General features: G+C 34.3%; 1 protein-coding gene across 2 annotated transcripts; it reads left to right on the top strand.

Moving 5' to 3' along the window:
• The first annotated feature begins 12221 nt into the window (after positions 1–12221).
• Positions 12222–16532, top strand: LOC141667317 (28 kDa ribonucleoprotein, chloroplastic). Of its 2 annotated transcripts, none has more exons than XM_074473754.1 (5): positions 12222–12710; positions 12831–12932; positions 13042–13347; positions 13441–13543; positions 13863–14274. In XM_074473754.1, exons 1-4 carry the CDS (start codon positions 12297–12299, stop codon positions 13501–13503), a joined length of 885 nt encoding a protein of 294 aa, XP_074329855.1. In that variant the 5' UTR covers positions 12222–12296; the 3' UTR covers positions 13504–13543; positions 13863–14274. The 2 variants fall into 2 exon arrangements, with proteins under 2 accessions (XP_074329855.1, XP_074329854.1); XM_074473753.1 differs by lacking the exon at positions 13863–14274 and adding an exon at positions 16184–16532 and having other exon boundaries at positions 12223–12710.
• The last annotated feature ends 253 nt before the right edge of the window (positions 16533–16785 follow it).

Below are 16785 nucleotides of genomic sequence, written 5' to 3'. Positions count from 1 at the left end.
GCCAAGTCAAAGATCTACAACTACTTAAATTCTGATGTGTATACAGACCAAAGTTGTTATCAGAAGTTGAATTGGTAAAAGCTTTAAGGACTGTAAGTTGTAGTTATCTTGTCTATTTCTCATGCATTTGTACTTAATGTTTTTGACATCATCAAATATCTGTTAAACTTGTATATTTTGCTAATTTACAAGTTGGGGGAGATTGTTAGATATATTTGATAATGTCATGGCTAATATGTTTTATGTTTAGATTTCAGATCTTATTTGAACAGAACAAATCAATACTTAACTGATCAGTACTTATACTGGACGACAGAACTTAAGGGATATCAGTACTTATGTTATCAGGAGATAAGCATCAGGAGATAGATATCAGAACTTAAGTGCTGAAGGACGATCAGATAAGGACAGTAGCTGATTAAAGTTAAGAAGATCAAGATAAACATAAGAAGAGATATGCATGAAGAAGGAATTCCGTGAAGAATGGAATACTTAGAATAGAAGATATCTGATTGATATATTTTAGGAAGCAGAATTATATTCCATATCAATTAGCGATTATCTTGTAACTGTGTAGTATATAAACACAGACATAGGGTTTACACTATAAGTGTTATCATTATCGAGAATATTATTTACTATAACCCTAGCAGCTCTCGTGATATTTTGTTCATCACTGAGAGATAACAGTTCCAGATTGTAACAGAGTTTATTGTTTAAATAAAGTTTGTTTTCTGTTACATAAGTTCTTGAAGTTTGATTTGATTGTAATAAACACTGTATTCACCCCCTCTACAGTGAAAGTGTGACCTAACATCCTGACATTACTAAAGTGTGTGTCACTGAAGGTGATTCTGGTACAACTTCATATATTTCCACATCCAGAATTGGTGTGGTAGGAACTTTAGCATTTAGTGGAGAAACAGGTGGAGTTGTCTCATTTGCTGGTGCTTCCAGATACAAGACAGTTGGTATGTTCAGCCTGTGAATTTCAATTTCAGGACTTAATCCTGAATCTTCAACTGTAACAGTTTCTTTGATTGGAGAGACAGGAGGTGTGATCACTGTATCTTGAACAATGTCTTCAGCTTGAGGTGGAGGTGGCAAAGCTTCAATCACTATTGGTTCTGATGAGATTATATATTCCTGATCCCCTTCTTCAGCTTCTTCATATTGATCTTGTGTAATTTTCACACCTGCTCTCTTCTTCTTTGATCTTCTGGATGATCTTCTGGATGATGGAGGAGTTGCTTCAGCAACATCAGAATTTGAAGTTCTTTTCCTTTTTAAAATTCCAAAACCTTCAGCTTCAGTCTATTTATGAGGAGTTACCTCTTTCTGAAAAATTTCTTTTTCAGCTTCTACCTCCTTCTGAAAAATTACATTTTCAGCTTCTATTGTCTCAGGTTCTGATGCTGGAACCTGGACATGTTCATCTTCATCTGATTCATCTCTAAGAATCATCCTTCTTCTCCATGGTGGATATTTAGGAACATATTTAGTTCTTTTGGTTGTGTTAGATTTTACAACTGGCACCTTTTGAGAAGTACCAGAAGTTGGTTGATATTAGGTTCTGATAGTAGGTTGTGGTTTAGTAGTGGAAGGCTGTGTTGGTGGAGGTTGAGAGGGTGCAACTTCAGGAAATTTGGGTGTGTATGTGTTGGGGTCAGAGTTTACTAAGAACTATTTTACAGAATCAGGAATTTGAAGGGGTCTTAGTATCTCTTTCTTATTATCAGTAGATAACAAGTCTGTGAAGGCCCTTTTAGCAAGTTTGAAAGGTTGAAGTGACTCACTAAAGTTTTGGGGCTTATCAGGACAACAAAAACTATAAATGAGTTGACAAAATCTAGCAAAGTAAACAGTATTTGGGTCCTCATTCATCCTATCCCCAATAAAACCCAAAATAGCAGTATCATAATCAAAGTGAGTTTGATTTAGAAGTGCATACCCTATTTACCGACTTAGAATGGGAATGGCATCAAAGTTGGAGCATTTGTTGGCAAAAGCTCTGGTGATGCAGTCAAAGAAAAAACTCCACTCCCTTCTAATGTATGGCCTCTTCAGTTGTCCCAGCTTGGACAAACCTTTCTCATAGCCAATATTGGCCATCATACCTTGTAGAAGTGGCTCCTCAATATGAGCATTGAAATTGCAATTTTCTGGCAGATGTAGAGCTTGTCGAACAGTAGACACACTAACCAGATGCTCATCTTCCCCTGTTGTCAAATAAATTCTTGGGGACCCAGCTTCACCACCATCATCATAAACTCCACTCCTCCAAAACTCCAGTATATGTGTTCCTGAGAGTAATTGTGGTTGGGTCAAAACATACCCAATCTCACTGCGAGTAAGAAAGTCTTGGATGAAGTGAAGATCTAATGGAGCTTCATCCTTGCTGAGAATAGCCATATAATTGTTGGGGACGAATTGGCTCTATTAAAGATGATGTCCTTGGGTGCCATTTCTGTAAGAAATTAAGTGAAAAGTTGTGTGTACGAAAGGTGTTTGATAAAATGTCTGTAAGAAATAGCTTCAGAGAATATTAGAGAGTGAGAGAATAAGAGAGATTAGAAAATAAGAATAGTAGGTAAAAGATTGTAAAATCTTTTAACTCTCTTATTTATGCACTCCACGTGACAACGGCTATTTTTTGTGAAGCAGAACAGACTTTTTACACCTGGTAGCATGGAAACAGTCAAAGCAGTAATGAGTGGGCACGGTAAACATGCAGTAATCATTGCTCACATGCTGTTACCAAAACAAACACGCAACCCATTAACCAAATGATTATCACTATTTTTATCTCACTTAATCATTTTCTGACAAAATATAACCGTTACAGTAAATACTAAAAATAAGTCAAGTAATTAAATAATGCCACGTAAGCATCAGAGTTTCCATCAGGATTTGCATCAGAACTTGACTATTATCAGAATTTAACGGTCATCAGAATACTGCTTCTGTACTCAAAAAGTGAATGACTGTTTCTGTGATTCTTCACACAAATACTGACTGGTTTCTTCAGAGTTTAATCATCAGAACTTTCATCAGAACTTGTCCTCAGAATTTATGCAAATAATACCTAAGTGTTTGTCAGAAACAACTTAATCACCACAATAATTTTCATCATTCATATGGAGTGAGAGTGTGCGCACTTACAAATGATCAGATAAAGATTAAAGTCTGATAAACTTCAAATATCTTAGAATTAAGGCATAACTAAGAAAAATGCTTAAAATCTGTCTTTAATTTTGAAGTCTACTATAGAATAAATCTATGCAAGAGTCCACCTCAACTGTTTGTGCTCATTTTATGCATCTTTTGACATTCTTTATACAGTAGCTTCTCAGTGTAAATGAGTCACAACTGCTATCAGAATTTATGCTATTATCAGAATATTTCTCCAATAATCAGAGAATGTGAAAAGTCACCAAGAAAAAATTATTTGCTTTTCTAATACATATAACTTAATACCAGCAATGCACTTGGGTCTTCCCTTTCACATATTTATTCTAGATCTCAAAGGAGTACCTGACTTCAATTTTTCTTTTCATTTGTTTTCTTCAGATAAGTGAGGCTTATCAAGCATGTAGTTCATCCTTAAGATTTACTGACATCAGAATTTGACAAAAAAGAAATAATAATCTATTTTGTGACTTAGTAATAAGATACAAGAAGTAAATTTGACTAAGATCAAAATCAGAGTTTGCTTGTGTTATGGATTTCCACATAAATAACTAATTCAAACATGGGATACATAGTTTGTTAAAGACTACTAAGTCAACATCTAGCAAAGTAATCCTCATTAGATTGAATAGTCACATAACATTCAAAACACTATCAGAGTATATAGAATCACATCAGATAATAATCAGTATTTAATATGATACATTTTAAGCACATATTACATTCATATAAGACAATCTATAAATACTGATCATAAAGTTTGATGCATGAGAACAAAAACTAAAGAGATTTTGAGAAAGAACCTCAAACCATTCCAAGTTCATTTACCAGTCTTGTAAAAGTACCTTCACATAGTGGTTTTGTGAAGATATCTGCTAGTTGTTGATCTGTTGGGACAAAATGCAATTCCACTGTACCTTCCATCACATGTTCCCTTATGAAATGGTACCTAATGCTGATGTGCTTTGTCATTGAGTGTTGAACTGGATTACGTGTCATAGCAATAGCATTTTGATTATCACAGTAAATGGGTATTTTAGAAAATTCTAACCCATAGTCCAGTAACTGATTCTTCATCCAAAGAATCTGTGCACAATAGTTTCCTGCAGCAATATATTCTGCTTCTGCAGTTGATGTGGAAATTGATTTCTATTTCTTGCTAAACCAAGAAACCAATCTGCCTCCAAAAATTGGCAGCTTCCACTAGTGCTTTTTCTGTCTATTTTGTATCCTGCAAAATCTGCATCTGAGTAACATATTAGCTTAAAATCTGATTCCCTAGGATACCACAATCCTAGATCAGCTGTACCCTTGAGATACTTGAAAATTCTTTTCACATCTATTAGATGAGGTTCTCTTAGATCAGCCTGAAATCTTGCACAAAGACAGGTAGCATACATGATATCAGGTCTACTTGTAGTTAAATAGAGTAAAAAACCAATCATATCTTTGTAGTTAGTAATATCTACTAATGCTACAGTATCTTTATCTAACTTGGTGGCAGTGGTCATGGAAGTAGATGTAGTTGAACTGTCTTGCATTCCAAATTTCTTGAGTAAATTTCTGGTGTACTTGGATTGATTTATGAAAGTACCTTCTTCAGTTTGCTTGAATTGAAGTCCCAGAAAATAGCTAAATTCTCCCATCATACTCATTTGATATCTTGACTGCATTAACTTGGAAAATCTTTCACAAAGTTTTATATTTGTAGAGCCAAAGATGATATCATCAACATATATCTGTACCAAAAGTAAGTCATTTCCATGGTTGAGGTAGAACAGTGTTTTATCAATTGTGCCTCTGGTAAATCCACTTTCCAGAAGGAATTGAGCTAGAGTCTCATACCATGCTCTAGGAGCTTGCTTAAGGCCATAAAGTGCTTTGTCAAGCCTGTAGACATGATTTGGAAATTTTGGATCTACAAAGCCTGGAGGTTGTTCAACATATATATTTTCTTCTAATTCTCCATTGAGAAAAGCACTTTTCACATCCATTTGAAAGACTTTAAACTTCTTGTGAGCAGCATAAGCCAAAAAGATTCTTATGGCTTCCAATCTAGCAACTGGAGCAAATGTTTCATCATAGTCAATACCCTCCTATTGAGAGTAACCTTTAGTAACCAGCCTTGCTTTATTTCTTGTAATTATGTCATCACTGTCAGTTTTGTTTCTGAACACCCATTTTGTACCAACAATGGATCTGTCCTTTGGTCTTGGCACTAGGGTCCAAACTTTATTTCTTTCAAATTCATTTAACTCTTCCTGCATTGCTTGCACCCAATCAACATCTTGAAGAGCTTCTTCCACTTTCTTTGGTTCAGTCTGAGATAGAAAGGAATGATAGAAACATTCATTTAATGTTGTAGTTCTAGTTCTGACACCTGCTTCAAGATCTCTAATTATTAAGTCAGGTGTGTGTGATTCAATCCACTTCCTTGCAGATGGAAGTTGATCTCTAGAACTGGATCCTCCCCCATGATCCATGCTGTCTCCATCAGCATTTTATGATGCTCCCTCTGAAGTTATGCTCTCTGAAATTTCAGAGTTTGAGTTGGATCCTTCAGAAATTGAAGAATCAGAGTTTCCATAATTATCAGAATTTGGCTCATCAGGACTTGATGAATCAAAACTTGAAGAGCTAGTGACAGGTTCTGATGCTTCTTGAGAGTCTTGAGATGTGGTATAATCATCAGCTTACTCCCCCTGAACAAGTACATTTCCCTTTGGAGCAATTACCACAGTTTCAATGACATCAGAATTTAACCCGTCAGAACTTACAGTATCAGAATTTAGGTCATCAGAATTTACATAATCAGAATTTACATCTTCATTTTCAAATCTCAGCTGATCATGATCATTGAAATCTTCAAGTCCAGTAATCTTTTTATCATCAAAATATACATTGATAGATTCCATGACAACCCTTGTTCTTAAATTATAGACTCTGAAGGCTTTTGTGGAAAGTGGATATCCAACAAAAATTCCTTCATCAGCTTTTAGATCAAATTTTGACAGCTGTTTAGGATGAGTCTTAAGAACAAAACACTTGCATCCAAAAATATGAAAGTATTTCAGATTTGGCTTCTTTTTCTTCACCATCTCATATGGTATTTTTCCGTTCTTGTTTATGAGTGGAGCACATGTGTAAAACAAGTAGTATGCACAGCTTCAGCCCAAAAGTAGGTTGGTAGCTTCGCTTCATCAAGCATAGTTCGTGCAGTTTCAATAAGAGTCATGTTCTTTCTTTCTACAACTCCATTCTGCTGTGGAGTTCCAGGTGCAGAAAATTCCTACTTTATTCCGTGTTCTTTGCATAACTCTTCCATGATTAAATTCTTGAACTCGGTGCCATTATCACTTCTTATTATTTTAACAGAATCTTTGACCAACTTATCCAGTTGTCTTACATGATCAGTTAGAGTAGATGCAGTTTCATTCTTCTTGTGCAAGAAATACACCCAAGTATATCTTGTGAACTCATCCACTATAACCATACCATATTTCTTCTTTGCAATGGACATGACATTGACTGGACCAAATAGATCAACATACAATAAGTGACAAGGCTCAAGAATTGAGGATTTAGTTTTGCTCTTAAATAAAGATTTTCTTTGTTTTGCCTTTTGACATGAGTCACAAAGACCATCAGGAGCAAATACTGATTTTGGCAGTCCTCTCACAAGATCTTTCTTTACTAGCTCATTTATGTTATTGAAATTTAAATGAGTGAGTCTCTTGTGCCAATTCCAGCTTTCTTCAATTGATGCTCTGCTTAACAGACAGATTGCAGAACCATCAGAATTTGTTGAAAGTCTGGCTTCATATATGCTACCATGTCTGTAACCTTTCAGAACCACTTTGCCTGTAGAATTACTTACAACTTCATAGTGTTCTTCAAAGAAATCCACATGATAACCTCTGTCACATATTTGACTCACACTTAGCAGATTGTGTTTAAGTCCTGAGACAAGAGCTACTGTTTCAATTTTGACATTCCCAAGATTGATATTGCCATATCCCAGAGTTTTTCCCATGTTGCCATCTCCATAAGAAACTCCTGGGCCAGCTTTCTCCACAAAGTCTGATAGCAGGGCTTTATATCCAGTCATATGTCCTGAACATCCACTGTCCAGAACCAGGATGTTTTTCCTGTTGCCCTGCAATCACAAAGACCACTATTGGTTAGTTTTAATGACCCAGACTTTCTTGGATCCTTTGGCCTTTTTAAGTTTGTTAGCATTTGCAGCGGATTTGGTTTCAGAGTTTATGCTAACATGCTTTTTATCAGACTTTATATCAGACTTTGCATCAGAATTTACACTAAAAAGAATTACACTAACTTTCTTTAAAGAATGTTTTATTTGATAATAATCATATTACAAACTATGATATTCCTTACAAGTATAAATAGAATGACATAAACTACCACAATGAAAACAAGGATTTTATGGTTTAAACCTAACAGACTGACTCTTAACTCCTGATCTAGGAGGTAAATAGTTTATATCTTTATTTTTCCTGCAAAAAGAAGCAAGATGGTTAGAGTTTTCACAATTATAGCATTTCTTTCTAGGAGCATTAGGAACAGGCATATAATTGTTGCTTTTATTCACACCTTTCTTTCCATTCCTATTTTTCCTAGCTTCCTTGAGCTTGTTTACATTTTTAATCTCTTTCAGCTTATGCTTAAGTTGCTTCTTTGTCATTAATCCAACATTTACCACATTTGGTTTATCCTATTTTAATTTATCAGAAGTTGACTTTTCTTTGATTTCTGTTTTATAATCATTCATCTTTTCAAATTTTGACTTGCCAGAATTTGACACAAACTTGACAGGGTTAAATTTAGGCTTTTCAGCTTTCTTGGTGAAGTTTGGTATAGATGACACAGTCCCTTTTTCTTTTTTTATCTAGGTAACCTAGTCCTTCTTTCCAATTTCCATTTTCTAAGATTTTCCGAGTTGTTCTTCCAGAGTTAGTCCAAGTTTTGATTATCTCCTTTTCCTTTTCCAGTTCAGATTTAAGAGATTTATTCAATTTTAGCAGTTCATCTCTAACATACAAAGCCTCATCATTTTCTTTCTGATTTTGATGAAATATAACTAACTCTTTTTCTAAGTAGTCATTTCTGTTTCTAAGAGCAAGACTTTCAGATGTTAATCTTTCATTTGTTAAAGTCTGATCTCTAAAACTAATGAACATGGTTTTAAGATATAATCTTAGCTCAGAAATATCATCAGTATGAAAAGCAAGAGTTGAATGAGGTACCTTCAATTCAGCAGTTTCAGAACTGCTATCAGCATTTGCCATCAAAATATAATTCACCTCTTCTTCAGAATCTGAAGTGTCTGCCCAGTTTTTCTTCTTTATGATAAGTGCCTGACCTTTATCACCTTTTCATTTCATGTAGTCAGGAGAGATGTGGCCTCTTTCACTACAATTGTAGCATTTGACATTTGAGTTGTCTCCTCTGTCAGACTTTCCTCCTTTGCCTTCAGACTTTCTGAACCCTTTCTTTTCAGAACATCTACCTTTCCTGGAAAACTTCTTGCCCTTTCTGAATTTCTTGTAGGCTATCTTTGTGATATCCTTCACCATAAGAGCACACAGTTGCATCATCTCTGCATCAACATCCACTTCAGATAAATTTTCAGATTCTGAATCATCATCATCAGAATATGATGACTCTGAATCAGACTGTATGATGAGAGCCTTTCCTTTGCCCCTTTTTGAGACACCCACTTTAGGAGATTCCTCCTCAGCTTTAAGTCCAACTGTCTTTGACTTTATTCCATGCCTTTTGCTCCTTTGATCCATCTCAAATTCATGAGTCTTGAGCATACCATAAATTTCATCAAGAGTAGTTTCAGCAAGGTCATAGTTGTCTCTTATGGTAGTAGACTTCAAATCCCAATTTTCAGGAAGAGCTAAAAGGAATTTTAGATTTGAATCTTCAAGATCATATTCCTTGTCCACCAGTGTCAGATCATTCAAGAGTTTGGCAAACCTGTCATATAAATCAGTTAATGACTCATCAGCTTTTGAGTCAAAGTGCTCATACTCTTGTGTGAGTATAGTCTTCCTGTTCTTTTTGATGGCTTCAGTTCCCTGGCATCTTGTCTTCAAAGCATCCCATATCTCCTTTGCAGTCTTGCATCCAATTACCCTGTTTGACATGACATTGTCAATTACACTATGCAGCAGATGCCTTACCCTTGCATCCTTGGCAATAGATGAGATGTCTTCAGTTGTGTAATCACCTTTCTCCTTTGGTATCATCTTTGCTGGTTGATCAGCAATTGCAATAGAAAGCTTGGTAGGCTTATATGGTCCATCATTAATTCTATCAAGGTATTCTGGATCTGTGGCTTCCAGAAACATAGCCATCTTTACCTTCCATATAGGATACTCAAATGCTCTCAGTATGGGAACCCTAATGGTTTCATATCGACTGTGGGTTTGATTGTTTTGAGTATCTTGAGTTTTGGTGGGCTTAGGTGGAGTTTGTGTTTCATCAGACATGATTGTAAACTGGATCTCACTGTTTATATATCAACATAGAGGTTCTGATACCACTTGTTAGGTCACACAACACTATAGAAGGGGGTTGAATATAGTGTTTATACAATCAAATCGATTTAGAACACAAGTATGTAACAGTAATCAAGTTTATTCAATATAATAAGCTCTGTTACAAAGTAGGTTAAACTACTCTCTCAGTGATGAACAAATATCACTAAGAGCTTATAGGTTAGAATGAATAATGTTCTCGTGAATGATAACACTTATAGTGTAAACCCTAAGCTGTGTTTAAATAGTACACAGTTACAAGATATCTTCTAATTGATATGGAATATAATTCTGTCTCCTAAAATATATCAATCAGATATTATCTTCTACAAGTCTTCTAGATGTCCAATTCTTCATGCATATCTTCTTTTGTTTTAGTCCAGATCCTCTCCTGTAAATCAGCCGCATTCCTTATCTGAAATACCCGCACTTAAGTCCTGATATAAATCCTGACGACCTTGAGTTCTGATATAAGTTCTGACTTCAGTAAGTTCTGATTTTCAGTAAGTCCTGATATTAAGTTCTGAAACTAAACACAACATATTATACATGACATCACAAATATATCTAACATTTTACACCTTTAGGCCTTAACTTTGTGTACCATACTGGATAATCATGGACTTTGAAGCATTCATCCTTGTTGTGTCCCGTGAACTTACAATGCTGACATTTCTTTCTACTCTTCTCTTCCTTACTTTCTCTTTTCTGATAGTTATTTGATGCATTGTTATTTCGTTGATGAGGGTAATAAATTTGTTGTTTTCCTGCTAACAATGAACTTTCCTCAACCCCTGATTCCATTAGACCAGGTATTTCCTTTTGTTTCCCCACTTGCAACACCATCTGATACGGCTTATTAACAGTTGGTAAAGGTTCCATTGTTATGATATTTTGTTTCTGATTATCATAACCTCCATTCATCCCCATTAGAAACTCAATGACCTTGTTCTTTTCTTCCCTCTAATTTAATTTCTTAAGCATCTCACCAGTGCATTTAGACATAACATCACAACTACAAAATGGAAACCCTTCTATATTATTGATTTTATCCCAATATCCCTTTAGCTTTCTATAATACTCAAACACATTCATGTTGTTTTATGTCAAATCATTCAATTCTTTCTTAAGCATATACAATTCTGGTGCATTTGATTGTCCATACATTTCAAATTACTCATCCCAGAGTTCATTTGCAGAGTTTACAAGTAACATTTGTTCTGCTATACTAGGTGTAATAGTTGCAGAAAGCCCGCACCTAAGCATATAATCATTCCTAATCCACTTATTATAATCAGATGACTTACAATCTGGTTTACAAATCTTACCATCTAAAAAACCCAACTTGTTTTTTGCCCCTAAATCCATTGTCACACTTCTGCACCAGTTGTTGTAATTCTTTCCGTTGAAGTTCCAAGTGGTGTGTTGGAGTTATCCGAGCTTCCCAGATAATAAGGATCAACATATGATATCACCATTCCTCTCCCATTCTTTTCAAGTTCAGTGGCCATTTTTGATTTTTAAGATTTAAGATATAAATCTAATAACTTATAAATAATGGTTTATTGATAGTCAATAATCAGACTTATGTTTGCTCTGATACCACGAGAAAATTAGCATTCAAGTTATCAAAATGAATGTAAAAGCCAAAGATAACTTTCTGGAGGCCAAATTTTTTTTTTGGGGTCTGAACCCTAAAGTTCTATTGCAATGTTTATATACTGGAGTCTAACTGCTACCATCCAAAAAACAACTCAGCATCTCAAAGTCTATCACTGTATATACAATCAGACAAAACTAATGGTCCAGATTAAGACTTAGGCTATAACTAATTACAAGTTAGAACTAATTACAAGACACATAATTCTACAAAATGAAAAAGGAAGAGTAATCGTTTCTTTAACTCAAAATGACCTTACTATCTCAATAACAAAAAAAATAATTTATTTCCAATATAAAGTCAAATTCTATGAAGACCACGTTTTTGTTGGAGACCACGGAGACCACTTATGTTCAGCAACTAAAATCTTGCATAAAAATATTGGAAAATATATTATTTTGTGAATTATGTTCTACAAAGATCATTATTTTATTCAAAATCTTGAATATCATACATGTACCGCATGTAGAACATTACAAAATATTTTATTCTACGAAACATGTTTAGTTTGCAGAACATTTGTTCAAATTGCAGAATATACACAATATATTTATTAAATTTAAATGATCTTCAAGAATTTTAATAAATTAGTGATATTTGTATATTTCATAATATTTTGATTGCATAATATAGGTGGTCTCCAATAAAAATTTGGTTTCCATAGAACTCGACTCTCTCAATATATTATATACAATAAACTCTATATACAAATATATATATTTTCACCTATAAATACCAAAAATTAAAGAGCAGAGGTATTTTATGAGGAAATTAAAAAGTATAAAACAAATAAAATAAAAAGGAAGTTAAAGTCGGAACTCAAAGTAGTTCCGCAGACAGAAGAAGATTAGATTAGAAGAAGTAGGTTTTGAAGGGGGATGGCTGCAACACCATCTTGTCTGTTTACTTCATGTTGTTATCCATTAGTAATTGTCAACAAACACTCTCCTTCTCCTACTATTTTCACAACCACCACATATTATTACCGGCCGCCTTTTGCTCTTCAGTACTGTAATAACCCCAATGGAGTTTATAACCCCAATCTGTTTATCAACAAGAAGTCTACTGTGTTCCCGCTTGCACTAGCTCTGGACACTCAACATTTTCAACACGATGACACCGAGTCCGATACTGAGTTGGACACCGAGTCTGAGGCTGAGTCCGAGGCTGAGGAGGAACACAAGAAACAACTACTACCTTGCCAACTCTATGTTTGTAATCTTCCATCTGCTTTCGATATTTCTCACCTTCTTCATCTTTTCGATACTTTCGGCACCGTTCAATCTGTTGAGGTACCCCCCCCCCTACTTGAGCTTCTTTTTATTGCTTGCTCCTCTTTCACTTCGCATAATCAATCATCTCAATGCCTTTTTTATATTTATTTGTAATGCTTAATTACATTTTTAATTAAGGTTTCACGGGATCCCCAAACTGGCCTAAGCCGCGGCTGCGGTTATGTCACTATGAGCTCCATTCATCAAGCCAAATCAGCAATTTCCGCATTAGATGGCTCTGTATGTCCTTCTAACATCCCTCCCCCTCTACATTTTGTATGCCCCCCCACCCTACTTGTTTATTCTTTTTAATCAATTAAATTGTCCTCTCATCTTCTTTGCTTTCCAGGATGTTGGTGGGCGTGAACTACGCGTTATGTTTTCAGTTGACGTGAATAAGGGAAGGAGGAATGTTGATGCATTGAACTCATCCCCTAAAAGAGACTTGATTTTCGAAAGCCCTTATAAACTTTATGCCGGGAATCTCACCTGGTCTATTAAGCCCGAGGATTTGAGGAATCTTTTTTCCCAGTTTGGTACGGTGGTCAGTGCAAGAGTTAAGCAAGACCGTAAAGCTGGAAAAAGCCGTGTTTATGGTTTTCTGTCATTTTCCTCACCCGCTGAACTTGAGGCTGCCATGGCTTTGAATGGAACAGTTCTGTCACTGTACTCTCTTTGTAATTATTCAACACTCTCACTTTCTCTTACATTACTAACTTTATTGTATTTCCCCTCAACTCTGTGGCAGGACTACCGTGGTAGGAAGATAGTACTTAGGGAAGTGAAACAAAGTTCAGGCTTGACTGTTTGATCTTGGAAAATTTTCATGGATAAAGAGTAGGAAAAGAAAGGTATGTGTATACATGACACCAGCAACTATGCAACTTTATTCATTTTATGTAGACTACTATGACTATCTAATTTTACTTATACTCATTATACCCAATCTCTGCATTATGCATGTTGTAACCTTAAACCATCATGTCATGAGCATGTACTAGAAACTTTACAAAACCATAAGTTTGTAACTTGTCGGGATTGATATGTTGTTAATTTAGCTTTGGCTGATAATTCATTCTTAAAGATATATCTTGTACATGAGTATTAAAATTTGCAGCGAACCATATATCTTAACAATTTAAAATGATGAATCGTTGCCTTTGTGAACAGAAGATTAAAAGGGAGCTGGTATGAGTTTTATATTGCTCTGAGGAGAAGTATAACCCTGTATTATAGAGTACGAGAACCTGAGGAGATAACCAGAACCTAAGGGAACTTAATTTAATGGGAGAAACTCTAGCCAGAAAATACTTCGAAAACAAACACTTCGAGTGGACCGCTTTTCTATCAAATGCAACACTAGCCATCTTCTTTATGAAGTTCTAATTTGACTCTGGAGGCTGGGGCTGCGAGATATATTTATTAATGCATGTTGTTATTCATCACATCAGTTAAATTTACTTTAACTTTGGGTAGCAATGGTACTTTTTAAGTTTAAGTTTGTATGTTAAGTTAAATTTTTTGATGAGGCAAGCATTTCAAGCTAATGGAAAATATAAAAACTACTACAGATGATTACATTTGATTAGAAGGAATTATTAAGGTGAAATGCAATGATTTCTTATTGTTTTGTTGGCATTACTTAATTATCCTTCCTCCATTCTATTTATACCAAATACTTACTATATTATTTAAGCCGAAATTGTAATAGTTAAAATAATAACAATAACAATATAGATTATTTAGTCCTTTGGACCGGATAACAATAATAAAAATATGAATTTTAGAGTAATATATACTCTTTATTAATAAGGGAAACACCCTTTTGGTGGAATACAAAAGTACCAAATTACCAAATTTTGGTGGAATACAAAAGTACCAAATTACCCTTTTGGTGGAATACAAAAGTACCAAATTACTAAATTTTGGTCATCAATGTATAATTTTATTAATTAGTTTCACTTTCACTCCAGGCTCGGGTTCGATTTCCTACTACATAGCTATATAAGATTTGTTTATTTTATTTTACTACTTTAATTTCACCCCGAGTTCGATTCTCTATAACTACATAATTAAATTTTACTCTTTGATTTCTTCTCGAAGCACGGGTTATCAACTAGTAATATAAATGAGTTTTTTTTGGGTTTTCTAATGACTTATGGTATTCTTTTCTGGTTAAAATAATAATAATAATGACAACATAGATTATTTAGTGCTTTGGACCGGATTACAATGATAAAAAGTTAAAAACATGGGCTTTAGCCTTTACATAATATAGATGAGTTAATTTTTGAGTTTTTTTTATAATTGTGTGCAATATTCTATATTTGTATGAGTTAGTCTTATTTTAATATTATATATGGCAAAAGTTCAGTGTAGTACCTTTTATATATGTATTGCAGTATGCAGTGCAAAGTTATGTAGTATGTGCAGTATATATATAAAACTTACCTGGTCAAACATTAGTTCCTCATTTTAAGGTACTTAAAAATAACAAAACCCATAGAAATGTTCAATCCAATTAAATATTTATTTTTTATTTTATACTCCCACCGTCCCTTTCAATTGTTTACATTTTTTAGATAGTGTCCGACACGCATTTTAAAGTGCATATAAAGTATAGTTCAGTAAAAAAAATTTATAATTTTGTTTTTCTGAATAAAAATTAAAACATTCAACTTGTATTCAGAAAAAGAAAATTGTAAAAATAAGTTATATAACTATACTTTTTATGCACCTTAAAATGCATGCCGGACACTTCTTCAAAAATGTAAACAATTGGAAGGGACTGAGGGAGTATATCTTAATTTTAAACTATTTATATTTATACTATTATATAAGCTCGTGCACAAGCTATGTAGATTGCTAACGTTAATTATAACTCAATACAACAAACATAGGAAATACTACAAACATAGGAAATTCCAGTGTTCATTTTAACCTTTTACAGTTCTACTTGTATCCCTCACCAGTACATACCATTCCACTCCCATCACATTTCCACCAAGGTTAACATCCCATTTGGCTGGGTTCAAGTTTTGAGCCTAAGAATGTTTGGAAAAGAAGGGTTTGATCATTTAAGAGCCACTGTAATGCTAGTATGTGTAACACCAGAAAGTGATTTGTGCTTAAATAAAATTGATGATGTAATGTTAATAATAAAATAGTTTTAACTATTGTTATATCTGAGGTTACACTTATGTACCAATGACATTTAATAATTATATATATATATATATCGCATAAATTAGATATATATATCGCATAAATTAGTTGATGTGGCAAGAATATCATTGGTTCCTTTTTAAAAACCAGATATGCATATATTTTTATCTAGTCATAGTTATGCATTGGATTTATCATTTTATAAATCTAAATCTATATTTTAGCTATTGCAACAACTATAACTACACATTGGACAATGGACATGCTCTACGGAGACATATTGTTGAGTCCTGAAATTGCACTAATGATAAGATCCATAATATCAGGTAAAAGGATGCAGGTAGGAGGTAGTATACCTTGAGATGCTGAGCGCAAGATCAGAGCAAAGTAGAAAATGATAAACCCTCGAGGAGTGGTGTGCTCTAGTACGAGAATGCATACACTGGGGTAAATGGTGAACAATGCAGAAAATATCATGTCTAGAGACAGTTGGTATTAACAATATTTGCAACAGGTTGGACAGCAAACTGGTAATTCAAGTGTTTTGCACTTAGTAAACCAGCATGTTCCAGCAAGAACTAGGACTAATTTATATTGATTAACAAAAATGCCCATACTCGGATGGGTTTTATGTGCACCTTCAAGTCTAAATGTTATTATATTTTCTTCTTTTTAGTATTGAACGCATTTTCAAGTATAAAATCTAAATCAGCAGCATTGTGTGGATCATTAGCAGTAACAAAGTTACTAGTATAGACCATAGCAGCCTGAAGGAAGTTCTATGTGACAGACTTAACGAAGAGCAGTCATAGATACAGCAGTGTTGGTAAGATGTTGCACCACGGTCCATAGGTACTTCTTTGTCATTGTTTGGAATGGTCTCCGGATTGCAGCTCAATTGCCTCTAGAATTAACATCATCTTATCTT

Source organism: Apium graveolens, chromosome 6, assembly GCF_009905375.1.
Source record: "Apium graveolens cultivar Ventura chromosome 6, ASM990537v1, whole genome shotgun sequence".
NCBI lineage: Eukaryota > Viridiplantae > Streptophyta > Magnoliopsida > Apiales > Apiaceae > Apium > Apium graveolens.
Note: the sequence above shows the minus strand (reverse complement) of the source record. Positions and strands in the feature narration are given on the sequence as shown.